General features: G+C 33.7%; 4 protein-coding genes and 1 long non-coding RNA gene across 9 annotated transcripts; all 5 read left to right on the top strand.

The window, feature by feature from the left end:
- Nucleotides 1-1,309: 1,309 nt before the first annotated feature.
- Nucleotides 1,310-4,688, top strand: LOC104711541 (aspartic proteinase 36). The gene is made up of 12 exons (XM_010428246.3): nucleotides 1,310-1,763; nucleotides 1,851-1,971; nucleotides 2,057-2,484; nucleotides 2,616-2,772; nucleotides 2,859-2,941; nucleotides 3,030-3,129; nucleotides 3,306-3,378; nucleotides 3,475-3,651; nucleotides 3,759-3,883; nucleotides 3,981-4,082; nucleotides 4,166-4,263; nucleotides 4,355-4,688. Exons 1-12 carry the CDS (start codon nucleotides 1,495-1,497, stop codon nucleotides 4,539-4,541), a joined length of 1,920 nt encoding a protein of 639 aa, XP_010426548.1. The 5' UTR covers nucleotides 1,310-1,494; the 3' UTR covers nucleotides 4,542-4,688.
- A 416-nt stretch (nucleotides 4,689-5,104) lies between these two features.
- On the top strand, nucleotides 5,105-7,558 carry LOC104711540 (uncharacterized). Of its 5 annotated transcripts, none has more exons than XM_010428242.2 (5): nucleotides 5,105-5,311; nucleotides 5,701-6,350; nucleotides 6,447-6,491; nucleotides 6,585-7,015; nucleotides 7,104-7,558. In XM_010428242.2, exons 2-5 carry the CDS (start codon nucleotides 5,711-5,713, stop codon nucleotides 7,272-7,274), a joined length of 1,287 nt encoding a protein of 428 aa, XP_010426544.1. In that variant the 5' UTR covers nucleotides 5,105-5,311; nucleotides 5,701-5,710; the 3' UTR covers nucleotides 7,275-7,558. The 5 variants fall into 5 exon arrangements, with proteins under 5 accessions (XP_010426544.1, XP_010426545.1, XP_010426547.1 ...); XM_010428243.3 differs by having other exon boundaries at nucleotides 5,194-5,311; nucleotides 5,670-6,350; XM_010428245.2 differs by having other exon boundaries at nucleotides 5,284-5,461.
- A 1,081-nt stretch (nucleotides 7,559-8,639) lies between these two features.
- LOC104711539 (uncharacterized) lies at nucleotides 8,640-10,543 on the top strand. The gene has a single exon (XM_010428237.3). It carries the CDS (start codon nucleotides 8,730-8,732, stop codon nucleotides 10,359-10,361), a length of 1,632 nt encoding a protein of 543 aa, XP_010426539.1. The 5' UTR covers nucleotides 8,640-8,729; the 3' UTR covers nucleotides 10,362-10,543.
- A 5,226-nt stretch (nucleotides 10,544-15,769) lies between these two features.
- On the top strand, nucleotides 15,770-16,446 carry LOC147938840 (uncharacterized). The gene is made up of 2 exons (XM_087465776.1): nucleotides 15,770-15,989; nucleotides 16,055-16,446. Exons 1-2 carry the CDS (start codon nucleotides 15,770-15,772, stop codon nucleotides 16,444-16,446), a joined length of 612 nt encoding a protein of 203 aa, XP_087321902.1.
- A 1,427-nt stretch (nucleotides 16,447-17,873) lies between these two features.
- LOC147938839 (uncharacterized) lies at nucleotides 17,874-19,235 on the top strand. Its single transcript, XR_015565264.1, has 2 exons — nucleotides 17,874-18,651; nucleotides 18,748-19,235. It is a non-coding gene; the product is annotated as an uncharacterized LOC147938839 (long non-coding RNA).
- The last annotated feature ends 735 nt before the right edge of the window (nucleotides 19,236-19,970 follow it).

Here is a 19,970-nt window from a genome sequence, read left to right as displayed (position 1 = left end):
CCACATGATGAAAAGTGTCATTAAAATCATGAACTTTCAAATTTTGGCCATTTAAAACATGAACTTTGTTGTAGGCCATTTAAAACATTAACTTTCGTTGACTAGCTTTTTTAAACATGAAGTTTCGTTGATTAGGCCAAAAAAGACATGACGTTAAATCCGATAATTGACCTACAAACAGACGTTACTATGCCGTTAATCACTCCGTTACTAACAAAACGACGTCGTTTTAATGGAAGTTTTAGTTTGAAAAGTGTCATTTAAACCATGAACTTTTAAATACAGGCCATTTAAACCATGAACTTGTAAATATATGTCATTTAAACCATGAACTTGTAAATGTATGTCATTTAAACCATGAACTTTCAAATTTATGTTATGTAAACCATAATACATAAAAATGGTGATCAATCTTTCAAACTCTAGTGCAGTATCATAAAACAAGATGATCAATCCTTCAGACTCTAGTGTAGTGTCCTAATAAATGAAAAAGACTCAAGAAAAAAACAAAAAAACACAAAATACATGACAAAGATCGAAAAAGAATGATGAACTGATGTTCTTCTCTCTCTTTCTCAGAATCGCATCATGAGGCAGAGTCGAAGAAAGAAGAGATAAACTAAACTAAGGTTAAACGGGTTAGCCGATTAAGCTTATATACTTCTACAGTTTCTAATAAACCAATCGATTCGATTACCGAGTCAAACCAAAATACGGTTATTCAAATCAATTGCACCGAACGATTAAGCTTTCTCTCTTCGATTTGCTCCGATAACTAAAATTTTTAGGTTGTCTAGTTTTTACTGAATGCCCAGGGCGAGTTTATGGTTTAAATGACATAAATTAAAAGTTCATGATTTAAATGACATACATTTACAAGTTCATGATTTAAATGGCCTATATTTAAAAGTTCATAGTTTAAATAACATTATTTCAAACTAAAACTTCAATTAAAACGATGTCGTTTTGTCAGTAACGGAGTGATTAACGGCATAGTAACATCTGTTAGTAGGTCAACTATCAGATTTAACATCATGTCTATTTTGGCCTGGTCAACGAAACTTCATGTTTAAAAAAACTAGTCAACGAAAGTTGATGTTTTAAATGACCTACAACAAAGTTCATGTTTTAAATGACCAAAATTTGAAAGTTCATGATTTTAATAATATTTTTTCCGTTATAAAGTTTTGAAGATTTTGATTTTTAATAAGTTTATGGAGTAAATAAAACAACTGTACGGTGTGATGTACTGATTTTAAAATAAAATAAAAAAGTGCGTTACTAATAAGTAATAAAACACAAAAACTACGTCGTATTGGTTGCTGGGTTTTGTCTCAAAGCAAAAGCGGCTTTGGTTCCCCGTAGATCTAAAGTTAATACGTTCGTCTCGCCTCTTCCCTCACTCAGCTTCTTTTTATTCCTTCCCCCCCTCCCAAATTTCTCCGGCGGTACGATCAAATCACATCGGATATTATTAATTCTGCCGGCGATCAAATGGCGCTGTCGTCAATCGCAGCGACGGTCTCAATCCTAATCTATCTCTCTCTCCCTTATTCAATCACAGCTGGTGGTGAAAACATCCTCCACCAATCTCCCACCGCTGGATCACGGCGTCCAATGGTGTTCCCATTGTTTCTCTCCGAATCAAATTCATCTTCTTCCTCGAGATCTTTATCTCTTCCCCATCGGAAACTCAACAAAGCCGACTCAAAATCACTGCCTCACTCTCGCATGAGACTCTACGACGATCTTCTTCGTAACGGGTTAGTAAATTAATTTTTCTTCCTTCGTTCCGATCCGAGTCCGTGTAGCTTCGCTTCGATTGATGTTTATCGAATTCATTTGTATAGGTATTACACAACGCGGCTTTGGATTGGTACGCCTCCACAGATGTTTGCTCTTATTGTTGATTCTGGGAGTACTGTTACTTATGTTCCTTGTTCTGATTGTGAACAATGTGGCAAACACCAGGTACTTTGCTTCAACTTCTTCAAACCAACGTAAAGTTCAAGTCTTTTGTAAAAAGTTCATATTTTGATTATGCCCATTGATTCAGGACCCCAAGTTTCAGCCAGAATTGTCAACTACTTATCAACCTGTTAAATGTAACATGGATTGTAACTGTGACGATGATAAGGAACAATGTGTTTACGAGAGAGAGTATGCTGAACACAGTAGTAGTAAAGGTGTGCTTGGTGAAGATCTCATTTCGTTTGGCAATGAAAGCCAGCTGACACCTCAACGAGCTGTTTTCGGTTGTGAAACTGTCGAAACCGGTGATCTTTATAGTCAACGAGCTGATGGCATTATTGGATTAGGCCAAGGTGATCTTAGTCTTGTGGATCAGTTGGTGGACAAAGGTTTGATTAGCAACTCTTTTGGTTTGTGTTATGGAGGGATGGATATTGGTGGAGGTTCGATGATTCTTGGAGGTTTTGAGTATCCTTCTGAGATGATATTCACTGAGTCGGACCCTGATCGTAGGTATGTTTGTTTTTTTTCCCAAGGGACTGCTTTTTGTCTGGTTGACGAAATGGGGATCTTTTGTATTAAAATCCTAACGGGATACGTTTAATACCTTTCACACATTTACTCTAGTTTCGGGATGGCGACAGTCCATATTACAATATAGATTTGACGGGGATACGTGTTGCTGGGAAGCAGTTGTTGCTCAACTCTAGAGTCTTTGATGGAGAACATGGCGCCGTTTTAGACAGTGGTACAACTTATGCTTATCTCCCGGATGCAGCATTTGAAGCATTTGAGGAAGCTGTAAGACTTTTCTAAATTATATTATACCTTATAACTGTTAGGTTGTGCCTTTTCTTACATTGAGCTTTTATCTTATTGTATGGAAGGTTATGAGAGAAGTTTCTACATTGAAGCAGATTGATGGTCCTGATCCAAATTTTAAAGATACTTGCTTCCATGTGGCTGCAAGGTATTATTATTTTGCAAAACTTTGTGATCTATATTATAACTTTTCAATCAAGGGAAGTGACTGACTGTTAGATTGGTTCATGCTCAAGTAATGATGTCTCTGAACTTCCGAAGATATTCCCATCAGTCGAGATGGTATTTAAGAGTGGGCAGTCGTGGCTGTTGTCCCCCGAGAATTACATGTTCCGAGTAAGTAATTTATCCCTTAAATCTCTTAAAAACGTTCCATTTTCTCTCTATTAGCTAGCATTATAGTAGGTTTCTGAAGTAGTATATATTAGTCTCTATGTGTCTGGTTTTGGTTTAGCCACTAATTTGTAGCTGATATCAAGTTGCTGATGTGATTACCTTTTTGTTCAACAAAGCATGCCAAGGTGCATGGCGCATATTGTCTCGGTGTATTCCCAAATGGAAAAGATCATACAACTCTTCTAGGAGGTAAATAGATATCAATACTCTTATTTTGGCTACTTTGATTTTTTTGAAGAAGAACTTTTCATTTTATTGGTTACATATATAATCTTATATTATCAGGAATTGTGGTCCGCAATACGCTTGTTGTGTATGATCGTGAGAATTCTAAGGTTGGATTCTGGAGAACAAATTGTTCAGAGTTATCCGATAGGCTTCACATCGATGGTGCAACACCACCTGCCACTTTGCCTTCGAATGATTCAAATCCATCCCAAAATTCATCAAGCAATCTCTCAGGTTAGCACCGACAGCAGTAGATTTTATCTAAACTCTTTCGTCTTGGAAGTTACCAACTGAAAAGAAACTAATTCTGGGTCTGATGTTTGTGGTACTTGATTCCTCAGGTTTGAGTCAAATTGGTCAAATAAACCTTGATATTCAACTAACAGTCAATTCGTCCTATTTGAAACCTCGGATTGAAGAGCTCTCCAAGTCATTCTCCAAAGAGCTCGATGTCGAATCTTCACAGGTGAGCTAAACTGATAAAACACGCAATAACTTGTAAGCCTTATGCACTGATGTTGCTAATATTGAGTAAGACAAATGTATAACTGTTTCCATCTCAGGTCATTTTATCCAATCTCACGTCCGAAGGAAACAATACTCTCCTCAAAATGGTTGTCGTCCCTCCTGAACCTTCTACGTGGTTCTCAAATGTCACAGCAACGGTATATGATTTTACGATAAACTTTTCCTTGCATTACTCTTGATTCGATTACCTACTTAGACTTTCCATTATGCTTTCTTGTAGAGTATAGTTTCACGGTTTACCAACCACCAAATCAAGCTTCCTGAAATCTTTGGGAACTATCAGCTGGTTAATTACAAACTCGAGCCTCCAAGAAAACGGTACGCGCCAAATTTTCATTCTTAACCGTAGTAAAAAGACTATCACTCGTTGTCTCAATAAAAATAAAAGTCATTTCCTTTCGTTTTATAGGACGAACAACAGCATTGTCGTGATCGTGATTGGGATCATCGCTGTAATTATGGGGTTATCAGCTTATGGAGCTTGGTTGATATGGAAACGGAAGCAAACATCAATACCTTACAAACCTGTGGATGAAGTCAATCAAGTCATAGTCGCTGAGCAGGAACTGCAACCTATACAAAGAAACAGTTTTTAAAATTTTATTCTCTCTTAAATCATACAAAAGCTGTTTGGTCTTGTTCAAAAGAAAAAACAGTATCCCAACTGTCTTAATGATCTTTATTGTTTAGTAAATAATGCCAACTTTTTCGTTTTAATTTATGAAAGTTCTCGTTTTATTTAATTAATTTGTTTTGGTTTTTTTCTCTCTTAGATACTCTCACATATGTAAAAAATTAACTTTATATTTGATTCTTTCAGATTTAAATATTTGAATAGAAACAAAGAAATTGTCTTTTCTGTTTTAATGCTTGGCGTAAAACTAGGTGAATCGTTTATTTTGTATTAATTTCCTAGATACTAAAAATGGATACAAAACTTGTGGAATGGGTCAAATTCAAACCAAGAGAAAAAAGGGAAACATTTAGTAAATTTTTGAACTTTTAGGCAGAAGTGAATTAATTGCTCACTACTGTCAAAAACTGTATCGAGAAAGTAATCCCAATAAAATAAAAAACAGAAAGATAGTATAAGAATATGGGAAAAAAGAAGAAGACCAAAAGGAAAAGATATAAACAAATAAAGGAAAAAAGAATATTTACAAATATCAGTTTACAAAAATTAAGAAAAAAAAAAATACAAATAAAAATCAACATTTAAAAATAATTTTGTAACAGATTTTTACTTATGAATTATAAAAATCAAAAATCAAAATTTACAACAGCCATTACTAAAGTAAATTGGGATTAAAACCACAAAATTATCGTTTTGGATTCAGTAATCGGTGGTCTCTCGGAGAAGTAGTTGGTGAGTATCTCTCTCTCTCTCTCTCTCTCTCTCTCTCTATCATCTCTCTTCTCTGTTTCTTCTTCTCTCTATCTCAAAGGGTTTAGGGTTTAAGACTCTCCAAGAAATTTGGATTTTTTCTAACAGATCTGATCACCAAATCTATTCCGGGTTTGTGTTATTATCTTCTAAGATCACCGAATCACTTAATTTTCGCGAAAAGTTTCTTGCTTTTCCCCTTTTTTCTCGGTTGTAGGATTTGAACAAACTCTTTAGGCTTTGAGATCAGTAAGAAGAACCAATTTCACTGCTTTATCAGAATTAGATTTCATTAAAGTTGAAACCTTTATGTTCGAATATTTTGTTTTTTCGATTGTAGAAGAAGAAAGTTGAAAGCTTTTTTTTTGAAGGAGGGGCTTAATGGCGCTTAAACCAAAGCCAAGATCTGAAATCGATGTCTCAGATTGTTCTGGGAAACAACAGTCTGATGATGGTAATGGAGTTAGGTGTGAAGAGGAGGACGAGGAAGTTGAAATCATGGAGTGTTTTAATCTGATTGATGATGTGTTTCCAGAAGAAGAAGGAGAAGAAGAGGGTTTGTGTGAAGTGTCGTCTTCTTCGAGTTCTTTTGGTGATTCATTGTGTGATCGTGATGCTGATGATTTTGGTTTTGGTGATGGAGATGAAGCTCAGTCTATGTTGAGCAAAGATTACCCATTGCCTGATGGGACTGAGTTTTTGGGTTTGACTAAGAAGAAGACTGATGAGAGGTGGAAGAGACTAACTAAGTCTTTGATGTGGAGATGCAAGTGGATAGAGCTTAAGGTTAAGGAGATTGAGTCTCAAGCTAGAGGGTATGAGAGAGAAGTTGAAGATTACTATTTGACTAAACAGTTTGATTTGGAGAAGTCTAAAATGGAAGGGCTTGATGGGAAAGCGATTCCTTTTCGTGAACACACTGAAAAGAGGAATGTTTTTAAGAGAGGAAGAAGGAAACGAGTGGAAGAGACTACAGATGTTGCAGCTTATATGTCTAACCATAATCTTTTCTCTTATTCCGGTATATCCACATTGCAGCTTTTCTTTGCTTCGTTTAACTTTCTGCTTCATCTCGAAAACAATGGTCTAACTTTGTGTTCTTTAACTTTGTGATCAGAGAAACGGGTGCCAGTAAATGTTAAGTCGCAGTATCTTGATTCAGGTAAGATATATATTATATAGAGTTTATCAAAATGAGGTGGTTGTTTGATGTTAAATGTCTGATCTTGGCGATGAATCTTGGATGTTATATTAGATATTGGTACAGGCCGCAAAGCTACAGGCAAGCAAGATGGAACTGAAGATGATTGTCTTCTATCTGAGTTAGATTGTTCTGATGATTTCTTAGCAAAGCTTCTGATTAAGATTGATGAGGCACAGGTCAAAGCAAGAAGTTTAAAGAAGCGTGTTGATCAGTTGATGTTGGATTCTCAGACTTCATTGATCCCTGAAACGATAGCTCCCTGTCATCCAGACTTTAGGATACAGAATGGCAAACAATATGCTCTTGTTGAAGATCCGTTGACTCGTAATCAGAGAGAGGCGAGTGTGCAATGTATACCTGCTGATCATACCGAACATCTATTGGTGCCTCAAATTCCTCCCACTCAAAGTGGTGGGCAATGTTTGACTAAAAACTCTCCAATATCATCTAATAGCTTAAGATTTCACCCTATCCTTGAAGACGTAAGAATTGTTTCTTAATCATTTCCTATTATAATGTTTTGGTTGGAGTTGAAAGAGAGTTCAAATATATGAATGGTTTGTTGTGCAGCTGCTAATGGATGACAAAGAGATGAATGATGAGGACTTGGAAGCAGACGAGGAGAAGCTTGATTACTTCAGGAAGCTAATCAATGAGATTACAGGCGTGGTATCACCAGAAGAATCAAATGCAGAAAAAGATCCTCAACCGGCTACCAAGAGGTGTAAAACTTCTCACTGAAGCTCTTTCTCTGTACAGGAGCCTTATCTTCTTGCTTGGTGAACCATGTCCATAAAGCTCTTAGAAGATAGTAATATCGTATATTTCGTTCATTCTTCTCTCTCTCTCTCTCTACTAACTCTTTGGATTTGGTTCTTTGAGAATTCTGAGACCAAAATAGGTTTCAGAGTTTGTGCACAGTTTATGTGACTTAGATCCGTATCATAGGCTATCTATCTATCTTTCTTGTTCTATATGAGTCGTAGACCCTTTATTACTCTAAATGCAAATCTTCTTGAGCTTTCTTTGTGGAGTATTCATGTGCACAAGAATCCAAAACACATAAGCACGCCGATTAAACAACCTGTGATTAAACTAAACATGACACTAGACTCTGTTTTGGTTTACTTTAATAACCTTGAGAAACTTTATCCGACACATACACATGTCAAGTCGAGAACTTAGTCTGAACTCTGAAGTGTTTTTCCTAGAAAAGGGCTCTTTCTTGATTTTCGAATCTTGTAAAAGAAATGATTAACATGAAAGATGAGTCAAGTTAGTGGTCGTTTATTACCTGTAAAAGCCAAATATTAGTGATAATTAATTGAGTTTAAAGAGAGGCTTTTTAGGTAGCCGCATTTTCTTGAGACCCAAACAAACACTTTGATATTTGTAGGACGACGACAGTTTCTTCACTTTCATTGGCTTACTTGTTGAGGGGACCGCAAATCCATTTTCACTTGCTCTCTTTTAAAATTCCATAGTCTTTACATTACAAGTCTTGAATTTGTACGCAAGACATTAATCAATTATTCCCACAGGCGTAATGTCGTACTCGGGACTTGCATTCTATAAAAACATGCTTAAGCTTCCTTTTCTTATCTTGAAAAGTCTCAAATATCTGTCTAACCATCAATTTATGTTTGGTATCCAAAAACTTTATGATTCCATAATTCATACCATAAGGTTCACTACATGGAAAAGTCTTTAGCTGTCACCATTTTAGTACACATGAAATTATTCACTACATTTGGACATGATTGATTGATAACATCATGATGTCCATGGTTCCATTACCTATATCTAGAGTTTTGTGTGAACGCAAACATTTTGGTTTCTTGGTTTACCTAATTTTGGGTAAAGAACACGAAACCTTGATGATGCATATCAGTATTCTGATTCATTACGTTATACTACTAACTTTATACTATAATTAAGTCAATAATCTTGGAACTTGAAGTGGAAAGTTAAAGGCTAAAAGAGGAGGAGCCGCCATAAACTTTCCACGCCGGCGAATATTTATGGAATAAAAAATTTCTTTTGTGTTAGCAATTAAAATATAATTAACCCAAAAGAGAAAAACTTATTTGGTCTTTTTGGCCTTAAAGCATAAGTGATTTGTGCCTTCTTCTCTTTCAAGATTTATTAGTTGTTACCTTCTTGAAAAACCAAAAGGCAAATCAAAGAAGAAGAAAGATGCTCAAATTCGATGAACCACAGTGCACAAACCCATCATGTTTCTTCTGCAGCATGAAAGAGACCAACCCTTTCCGTCGAAGATCCAAACTCGCCGCAATTTTCAAAGAGATCCCTCGTACGGAGTCAAAAGACCATGTCTTGGTCTTGAGTGGTCTGTGGAATATAGCCATGTCCGAGCCTGACGATCCTGAGTTCCCATCACTAGGTTTGTTCGAGTGTATGTCAAAACTCATACAAAAGTCAATGAAAAACAGTGCTTGGCTTCTCAAAGACCAGAACATATTCATCCCTTACTACGCAGCTCATATCATCGGATCATATGTTATGAACAAAGAGGATTTGGCTGCAAGAGCGGTTGATTCAAAGGCTTTTGTTGTTCCTGCTTTGTTGGAGCTTTTGAGAGGGAACATCAGTTGGGTTGAGCAGCGAGCCGCGGCTCGAGCACTTGGTCACTTAGCTAGCCATGAGAAGAGCTTTGAAGTGGTTTCTTTGTTCGAAGAAGAAATCGTGAAGCTTTCGATGGAGATAGCTACTAGTTGTTTGAAGAATGTTTACATAAGCTTTCTTGGGGTTGAAGATAGCGAGAGGTTGAAGTATCATAGCGACTTGTTGACGAGAGGGCTTGGTGGGTTAGAGACAGAGAATCAAAAGGCAGAGGAATGGGGGATTCAACTACAATGTTGGTCTTTGTTTCTATTGAATAGTTTCGCATCGCGAGGTAGGTCTATTGACCGAATCTGCGAGGAAGGGTTCTTGAAGAAGGTGGTTGAAATGTGGGGAGGATTAGTAAACCGGAAGTCTCCTGGAGGAATTGGATTGATAAAGACTCTTTGTAAAACAGAGTTGGGGAGAAAGAGAGTTAGTGAGGTTAAGGAAGTGATTAAGAGACTTTGCGATCTTTCAAGATCGTCTGATGATTGGAAAGAAACTGCTTTAGATACTCTTTTGTTGCTTCTTAAAGACTCAAACGTTAGGTATCGAGTTATTGATGTTTTAGGTTATTGTTTAGTGGATTTAGCAGAAGATAGAATCGTTGGAGAAAGAGTAGCTCAGATAGTTTTACAAGATTATCACAAGATTAAGTATAGTGGCTTGAAGATGAACAGCGAGGAGGCACATAGAAGTATTGAGAATCTATGGGAGATTAAAGTAGAGAGGAAGAAGAAAGAGAAGCTTATGAGTGACATAGAGCTTGAAGAAAGAAGAAAGATGGTGAAATCGTTGAAGAAACAAGGGAAGAAGAAGTTTCTGATGGGTTTTGTTAAAGAAGCGATGGAGATTTACACAGTGGGAATAGATTTGTGTCCGTTGGATATGATACGAGATAGAGTTGTGTTGTTTAGCAATAGAGCACAGTGTTACTTGTTGTTGAAGCAAGCTGAGTATGCTATTAGTGATGCTACTAGAGCTTTGTGTTTATCTGGTGTGGATGATCCTCACGGTAAGAGTTTATGGAGAAGATCTCAAGCGTACGATCTTAAAGGATCGGGGAGGGAAAGCCTAATGGATTGTTTAACGTTCGTAGATCAACGACACAAGCATTCCAATACGCAAAGGATACCATACTACGCTGCGCAGATGATAAGAAAGCAGATGCGTAGATTTAAAGATATCTATGTCTCATTGTAAAATACTAGATTTTAACCCGACAGAGTATTTGTGACTAATATTTTTATATTTGAAGGTGTATTTGTTTGTCAATTTTGTTTGCTACATTTAGTGTTTAAAATTGTATAATTGTATTTTGTTGTTAATTTTCTGATTATGAAGTGAAATATAATGAAATATAATTAAAAGGATATATTACGAAATGTACTTCAAAAATACTTGAGTTTAAAACATGAAAACATAAATGATTACTAATTACCAACTGCACTGCACATAACAGCGTACATAACAGTACAAAACACAATCATTCAATTGATTAAGAATAGACTGCAACGCTGCGTTGGTGTAGAATTGGAGATCATCTAGCAAAATTGAACCGTCTACCTTTGTTGTATTTTTACCGTACACTATAAGCAACTTTTTATTTGGCAAAGGAGTCCCTTCGAACAACCATTGACTCCCCAAAAAAAGACTTCCCATTCTATTGGATTATAGTAGCCGATAATTTTAGATCAAGAGTCCTGCACCAAGGAGACACATTCAACAAACACTTCCCATTTCCTAGGGTTAAATTAGCCGGGATAACATAAGAAAAAACAATACGCCGGAGAAAAACATGGTTGGAGAGGTTTTTTTGTTGTTGTTTCAAATCCATTTTTTTATAATTATTTAAGACGAGCAATGATTTCACTTTCATCATTTTTCTTTTAATTATTCGAGAGATAAATTCCTATAAATGTAAATGGAGGAATGGATTCTTAAAAAATAATGCAATATTAATTCAAAATTATTAAAAACATGCAATATTACTGATTTCGGTGAGAAGTTGCTAAGGGCATGGTTATAGGTGTATAGCAACTCAGCCAATTCTGAGATTGATCGAACGCGAGCTTCGTACCATTGACTCTTTTCTTTGTAGTTCGTTGGCATCTCCTGAGCCATATGAACAATGGATGCCATTCATTCTGCATAATTAACGGAGGATAGTACAAGAAGAAGCACGACGTCGGAGAGAAATGGTTAGAGAGTTTTTTCTTTGTTGTTTCAATTTTTTTTTTTATATAGTTATTTAAGAGGAGCAGTGATTTCACTTTCAAGATTTTTTTTTGAATAATTCGATAGAAAGATTTGTATTTCCATAAATGTAAATTAAGCAATGGATTCTTTAAAAAATAATGCGTAGATTAGCATTTGAATTCGCAAAAGACATCATACTATACGTAGATTTAAAATTTTAAAATACTTACGCTGAGTTATATAATATGTGGTATTTCTTTTTATTTCTTACAATATATGTATATATAATATATGTCGTTTTTTGTTCAAACATATGTTTCTTTACGTATCACTGAAAGTTTCTATTGTTCTAATAGAAATATGATTTTAAAATACCAATTATAATTTTTTTGTTGGGTCAATATATCATAATATCTCTACAGTTGTATTTATTTACAGAAAAAAACCCTTAACATCCTATACTGATCCACTCAGTCTATATGACTATATATTTAACAAAAAAAATTTATATCTTATGTATCTCTCTCTCTCTATCCATCCATATTGCTATTGACTCTTTCTTGATTTACATGCATGGAAACTAATTAACCACCTGGTTCATAACCGCCTCCCTTTGTGTTATGTCACTGAAGTGTTCCGTGCTATTAGCTTTGATATATTAGTTTGTGTTTACAATGATTAATGATATTTGGTTTAGAGTACTACTATATTAATATTTCATCATGCAATCTTGTTGACTTGTTGTAGTGGTTAAAAAGTTAAGAAAATAAACTATAGATATAATGTATATATAATGTGGTCCTTAATTACTTAAAACTAGGAGATATCCCGTGCTTAAAGCACGGATCAACATTTTTTAAAAAAATTATAATATAATAATAAAAATTATTTTTATATTTTCTTTTAAAAGTTATTTTGTTTGAGATAATATTTATTTTTAATTATTCTACAAATCTATTGGTTTTTTGAATACTAATTATTTTAGAATATTATAGTAATTTATTTTTGACGTATATTACAATTTTACATTGTTTGTTTGTTGAATTTCCATCATTATTTTGTGAAATATGAAGTACTAATTTTAATATTGTAATTGTTAGCAAATAAAATATAATTTCTCATCTATATCAATTAAGTTTTACCAACCCGCCAATGTGGAAATTAAAACATATTTTTTCATAGATTGAGTAATATATCTTCGTTTCTAAAAATTCAAATCACAAAATATGCTGAAAAAATTCTGCATTTTATTAATCATAAGTATGATATGAAAATTTCAAACAATTTGTAAATAAAATAAAATAAAGATGATAGTAGAATCATAATTTCAAATCTTAACAAAATCTTCAAAATTTAGTTATTAAAAATAATTATATTGTCTAATTGGATATAAAATCTTAGTTTTTGAAATTCTGATTGGTTTATATATTTTTCTAAATATTAGAGAGAGAAAATATTTTTTTTTTCTAAATATTAGAGAGAGAAAATATATATTTTTTTTATTTTTCTAGATTATATTTGATCTGTCAGTTTTTTTTAATTAATTACTTATATTTAATTAATTTATTAACTTTATTAAATTTTTCTAATGGCAATTGAATGTAATTTTTTACACATTTTAAGGTTACTTTTATATTTGTACTTCCCAATTAATATAGTAGGATTCTGTGGCAGCCTACAGTTACCCTTTTGATAACATGAAGACTCTGGTCATCATCTTAAATGTTTTTCTAAAGCACCGATGTTTTAGTGATAGATTATTTTTAGCTATAACTCCATCAAAACATTACAATAGTTCTCAAAAACTTTGAAATAAGAAAAGAAGAAAAAAACAAATTGACAAAGTTTTGTGAAAGCAAGAATATAAAAATGTAAGTAAAAAGTAAGCAAAACATAAGCAAAATATAAACAAATTTTAAGAAAGTTTTTTAAAATAAAAGATTTGTATTCCCTATATATGTATGGATATGCATATATCAAAATCAATATAAAACTACAAAACCACATTTTAAAATCTGTTAGCACATCCGGTTTGGGCTACCAACCTTGGAATCTCTTTCTAATTAGTGTTTGGTTGACAAAAAAAAACAAACTGTTAGCACAAAGCGACTAAACTAGGTTTACAAAACGATTAAACGAAAAATATCAACAATTAATTAATAATATAAATATATTATCTCTAACTTTGACCCTGAGAAAGGATAGCTTAGTTATTTGATTTTTCTTTGAACAAAAAAGAGTTATTTGATTAAGAAAAAAAAAATACAATATGTTTTGATCATCTCTCGAGAAGGGTTGTTTGTAGATATTTTTTCATTACAATGTACTCACACATTCATAGGATTAGGCCACCGTTATCAAATATAAATGTAGATTATAAACTTTTCACAGTTTTGGCAAAAGTGTCATAGTTCTATACTTCTATACATGTAACGTGTAGTCTTTAGCTTGTAAACTACCTCGGGCACAACTGCTAGTATTCCGGGTTTACCAGAGAGAATCTCTACCTCTTTAGGAGTGAACCACGCCGAGAACCCATTGATCGCATGGTAGTACTTGTACAGTACTTCCCGGAGGCTGAGATGGACTTCACCGACGACTCGTACCATTTGGATTTCTCTGCAGAGTTCATTGTCGTTGTAGCAGTGTGAACGATGTAGCTTGACCGTTCACACTGGAATACATGGAGAAGAACGAGCAAAACTGAACGGAAGAGAACCATGGTTACCCAAATTTCTAGAATTTGAATACTCAGATTAAGAATATAAAAGCTCTTCTTTTATTAACTTTAGAAAAACTGACTCAAAAAACTAAAGCTTCTTAATCTCTATCTCTCAAATCCCTACAACTTATGCAGACCTTAACACCCCTTTTATATAAAACACCAAAACCAATTCGTAATAGGAATCACCTATTTGTGTACATTAACACATAAGTGGAAAACTGATGGGTACTTAAACTAAGTTTGCGGTTGGGTTTGGTACAAAGTCTCCATCCCATTTAAAAACAAACATTCAACAAGTATTAGTAATGAATGTTTTAAAGAATAGTAATAATTAGCATATGTTTTGAGGATATATATATAGTCCATATGTATAATTAGTGCAACTTGAGGTTAGATGATATTAATGATTTTATAATATATAGAATTAGTAACCAGTCATATTTTTGTAGCTCTGATTTTTTCACCTGTAGAAAAAGCAAACACATAATTATTGGACTGTCCTGAGCAAAAACAAAAGTAAAACTGCTAATCTTACCACGTAGTATCGTTTACTATCATTGAAACTGACGGCCACATGCAAACTATCTTTGTAAAAATCATCTAGCGGTCCAAGATCCAAAAGCTGCAGTGTTATATATTACGTTTCATTTTGTAATCAATGTTAGTATGCATGGTTGCAAAAAAAATGTTAGTATTGTATTAGATACTATACTATAAGTCCATGAATGTTTTTGGAAGATTTTAAATTACTTACTGGTCGTGAAAAGTAGAAGAATCCATAGAGTTAATTGCAAATTTTAACATTAATGTCCCTTCGGGGACATCCGATGAGACATTAATGGCTAGCATTTCAGTACACGTCAAAACAGCTTGTCTCAGCTCATACAATTCTTTGTTGAGTTTATAGACATTTTTCCCTTCACCTTTCTTCTCAAATCCTTCTGGCTGCCGCGTTGCCACGTCACGTCAAAATAGCTTGTCTAAATTCAAATCCGTATCATAGGCTATATCGATCTTTCTTTGTTCTATATGAGTCATAGACCATTTATTATTATAATTCAAATCTGCTTGAGCCTTCTTTGTTGAGTATTCATGTGCACAAGAATCCAAAACCCGTAAGCACGCCGATTAAACAACCTGTGATTAAACTAAACTAACACTAGACTCTGGTTTGGTTTCTTTAATAATCCTGGTAAACTTTATCCGACACATACACATGTCAAGTCGAGAACTTAGTCTGAACTCTGAAGTGTTTTTCCTAGAAAAGGCTCTTTCTTGATTTTCGAATTAACATAAAAGATGAGTCAAGTTAGTGGTAGTTAAATTAGCTGTAAAGGTCAAATATTAGTGATAATTAATTGAGTTTAAAGAGAGGCTTTTTAGGTAGCCGCATTTTCTTGAGACCCAAACAAAGACTTATTTTTTCCTAAGGGACAGTTTCTTTACTTTCATTGGCTTACTTGTTGAGGGGACCGCAAAACCAATTTCACTTGCTCTCTTTTAAAATTCCATACTCATTACATTACAAACCTTGAATTTGTATGCAAGACATTAATCAATTATTCCCACAAGCCTAATGTCGTACTCGGGACTTGCATTCGATAAAGAACATGCTTAACCTTCTTCTCTTTCAAGATTTATTAGTTATTACCTTCTTGAAAAACCAAAAGGCAAATCAAAGAAGAAGATGCTCAAATTCGATGAACCACAGTGCACAAACCCATCATGTTTCTTCTGCAGCATGAAAGAGACCAACCCTTTCCGTCGAAGAACCGAACTCGCCGCAATTTTGAAAGAGATCCCTCGTACGGAGTCAAAAGACCATGTCTTGGTCTTGAGTGGTCTGTGGAACATAGCCATGTCCGAGCCTAACGATCCTGAGTTCCCATCACTCGGTTTGTTCGAGTGTATGTCAAAACTCATACATAAGTCAATCAAAAACAGTGTTTGGTGAAATCGTTGAAGAAACAAGGGAAGAAGAAGTTTCTGATGGGTTTTGTTGAAGAAGCGATGGAGTACACAGTGGGGATAGATTTGTGTCCGTTAGATATGATACGAGATAGAGTTGTGTTGTTTAGCAATAGAGCACAGTGTTACTTGTTGTTGAAGCAAGCTGAGTATGCTATTAGTGATGCTACTAGAGCTTTGTGTTTATCTGGTGTGGATGATTCTCACGGTAAGAGTTTATGGAGAAGATCTCAAGCGTACGATCTTAAAGGATCGGGGAGGGAAAGCCTAATGGATTGTTTAACGTTCGTAGATCAACGACACAAGCATTCCAATACGCAAAGGATACCATACTACGCTGCGCAGATGATAAGAAAGCAGATGCGTAGATTTAAAGATATCTATGTCTCATTGTAAAATACTAGATTTTAACCCGACAGAGTATTTGTGACTAATATTTTTTATATTTGAAGGTGTATTTGTTTGTCAATTTTGTTTGCTACATTTAGTGTTTAAAATTGTATAATTGTATTTTGTTGTTAATTTTCTGATTATGAAGTGAAATATAATGAAATATAATTAAAAGGATATATTACGAAATGTACTTCAAAAATACTTGAGTTTAAAACATGAAAACATAAATGATTACTAATTACCAACTGCACTGCACATAACAGCGTACATAACAGTACAAAACACAATCATTCAATTGATTAAGAATAGACTGCAACGCTGCGTTGGTGTAGAATTGGAGATCATCTAGCAAAATTGAACCGTCTACCTTTGTTGTATTTTTACCGTACACAGTAAACAACATTTTATTTGGCAAAGGAGTCCCTTCGAACAACCATGACTCCCCAAAAAAAAGACTTCGATGTCACTGAAGTGTTCCGTGCTATTAGCTTTGATATATTAGTTTGTGTTTTTCCCTTTTCCCATGTCATTTTTTTAAAATAACCTTTCATGTTGGTTATTTTCAAAAAATTTTTTTTTCTACATATACAAATTCTAAACCCTAAATTTCAAATTCTAACCCTTTAAAACTATATCTTAAATGTAAAATAGAGAATCCAAAGCTAAAAAAAAGAAAATCTAAAAATTAATTTAACATATTGGAATTGTAAAAGAGGGTGAAAATAAAAATGTTCAAATTTTTTTTAAAAAGAGTATCCAAAAAGGGTATTTTTAACAAATTCTCTTTGGTTTTAGAGTACTACTATACTAATATTTCATCATGCAATCTTATTGTAGTGGTTAAAAAGTTAAGAAAATAAATTAACTATAGAAATAATGTATATATAATGTGGTCCTTAATTGCTTAAAATTTTATGTCTAGATCAATGTCTATTATAATATTTTTATTTAATTAAAAATATGTATTATTTAAAAAAAATACTAAATGAACCAATAAAGAAAGATTGAAACCTTACTTTTATGTATATGATTAATAATTAAATGTTCTATATCAGTAATATTAATTTGTTCTCTATAAATTTGTTAATATTCAGAAAACCTTAACAAATTATTTATTTTGGAGTTTTATCTAAATAATGTTGGTGAGGAATTATACCCGTCTCTAAACAGTTGTATATTGGTTTGGGGATCACTAAGAAGTTTCGGGGATGACTTCTTTTTCTCTTCGAATTGGGATCAGTCAAACCATATATGGCTTGAACTTGAACTTGAACTTGCGATTTTGAGGAACTTTTTGTTATTGGACGGATCTATGTCGGTTCAAGTTTAACCGCATGTGTAATTAGGTTATAACACCATGCTAAATTAAATGTATTTTTAATTTTAATGAATAAGGTACATGTTGTAACATTCGTGAACCGAATTTTCAGAAGGTGCATCGATCGATGTAAGGCCGGTTTTTTGCGAGTCAATTTAGGTTAAACGCTCGTTTGGTTGCATTTTGGGTTAGGAAAACTCTTGAAGTCGATTTTAAAAGGAGTTTTTGTCGTCATTCGTCGATTTTAGCCGTTTTTGAGAGAAAAAAAAGAGAGAAAGTGTTCTTGAGAGTTCTGGTTAGTTTTTGGGAGATTTTTAGCTGTTCTTGAGAGATATGAAGTTATGATTGTGCGGGAATCTTGCTAGGAGTGTAAATCCGTCAGTCTAGAGTCAAAAGCTTCTTTGGCAAAGGTGAGTTATGTGTTTGTGTTATGTGGTAGATTTCTTGGCTTGTTAGAATGTTTTTGAGTCGCATGGGGCTTTGTGAGTCTTCTTTGTGGCATTGGACCGAGTTTGATATGTTTAGGAACGAAGATCTGGCGAGGAGCTTCGGGGAAGACGATGCTCGACATGTGCGTCGATCGATGCACTAAGTGCGTCGGTCGATGCAGTGTGAAGACGAAACGATAAGACCTAGGAGCATCGGTTAATGCCGTTTGGAGGTGTCGATCAATGTAATTAGGAATGTCACAAAATGTCGAGTATGCATCGGTCGATGCAGTTTTGGTGTCGGTCGATGCAGTCAAGTCTCGCATCGGTCGATGCAAGCTTGGTGTTGGTCGATGCAACCCAAGTCATTGTCGGTCGATGCAGTGGTTTGGTGTCGGTCGATACAGTGGTTTGGTGTCGGTCGATGCAGCTTCCTGATTTGTTGTTGATTGTTGTTTAATGGTTGGAGATTCTCAACTGCTTGTGTTTATAGCCCAATAGATGGGAGGATTATCTTATGACAATACTCATGCATCTCAATTTGTGTTTGTGGTGCAGATAAAGGCAAAGTGTGATCGTGAAATCAAAACAATGAAAAGGAGGATCTTTTAATGGCTTGGTCGTTTGTGGTATGGTTTCTGCTAGATTGCTAGAATGGAGTCCTTAGAAGGTTTTCTAGGATTGCTGGTTCCTTGGTTTTTGTTGAATTGATTCATTGGTTTAGTTGTTACGGAATTGATAATGGGTATTTGATTATTGGTTAATTTATTGGTTTAATTTTGGTTTTCCACTGTTTGGTTCACTACAAGAATATTGGGTATTGATAGCATCTGAATAACGCTGTCTAACGAAACCATAGTGTTTTAACAAACGCTGTATCTGCCCCCGTTATAATAGGTCAGCCACTTTTGATAGCGGTTTTTGGCATAGTTATCATATCTTCATTTAATATTGCATATTGTTATACTTTATAATAGTAATTGTATATTGTTATAAATTTTTTTATTTATAACATTAAATTATAATATATTATATGATATATGAAATAATTTATTATCACTAAATTATGAGATCATTAAATTATTATGATATCACTAAATTATTATCATATATATATATATATATATATAAATGGGTCGGTCGTTTCACATGTATTTTCACCCTCAAAACCATAGAATAAGAAAATTGGTCATAGTGTTGTAAATTGTACACTAGATTTTAACCCGCAGTATATCGCAGAACAAGTTATTTGTAATTAAAAAATTTAAATTTTAAGTTGTATTTCTTTGTTAATTTTGTTTGCTTTGTTTAGTATTTAAGATTGTATAATTGTATTTTGATTTTTAATTTTATGATTTAAGCCGCGCATACCGAGGGACAATTTGATTTTTGATATAATATTAATTTAATCAACTTAATTACGTATGTCTATTATTCTAGTATTGATAGTATTAATAAAATAATAAAATGATATTTTATTCGTGTAGTTCTGAGTTAATGATATTTTAACTTTTTAAAGTTTTTTTTAATAAAGAACTGTATTAAACCAAATAAAATTTATAAATTTGAATCTCTAATAAATGAAGCTCCCTGTTCATTCATATTCAGAATTATTTTAATTTTTTTATTGTTTCGCTTATTTTTCTAAATGATATGAGACATTGTATACACATTTCTAATGAGTAATATATGTTTGTTTAAAAAATATTTGAATTATATCATATAGAGAAAAAGTTACAAATTTTATTAAGTAAATGTATTATATAATAATTTAAAATAAT

This window comes from Camelina sativa, chromosome 9 (genome assembly GCF_030686135.1).
Source record: "Camelina sativa cultivar CO46 ecotype springtype chromosome 9, ASM3068613v1".
Taxonomy (NCBI): Eukaryota; Viridiplantae; Streptophyta; class Magnoliopsida; order Brassicales; family Brassicaceae; genus Camelina; species Camelina sativa.
This window is presented reverse-complemented; position numbering and strand designations above follow the sequence as displayed.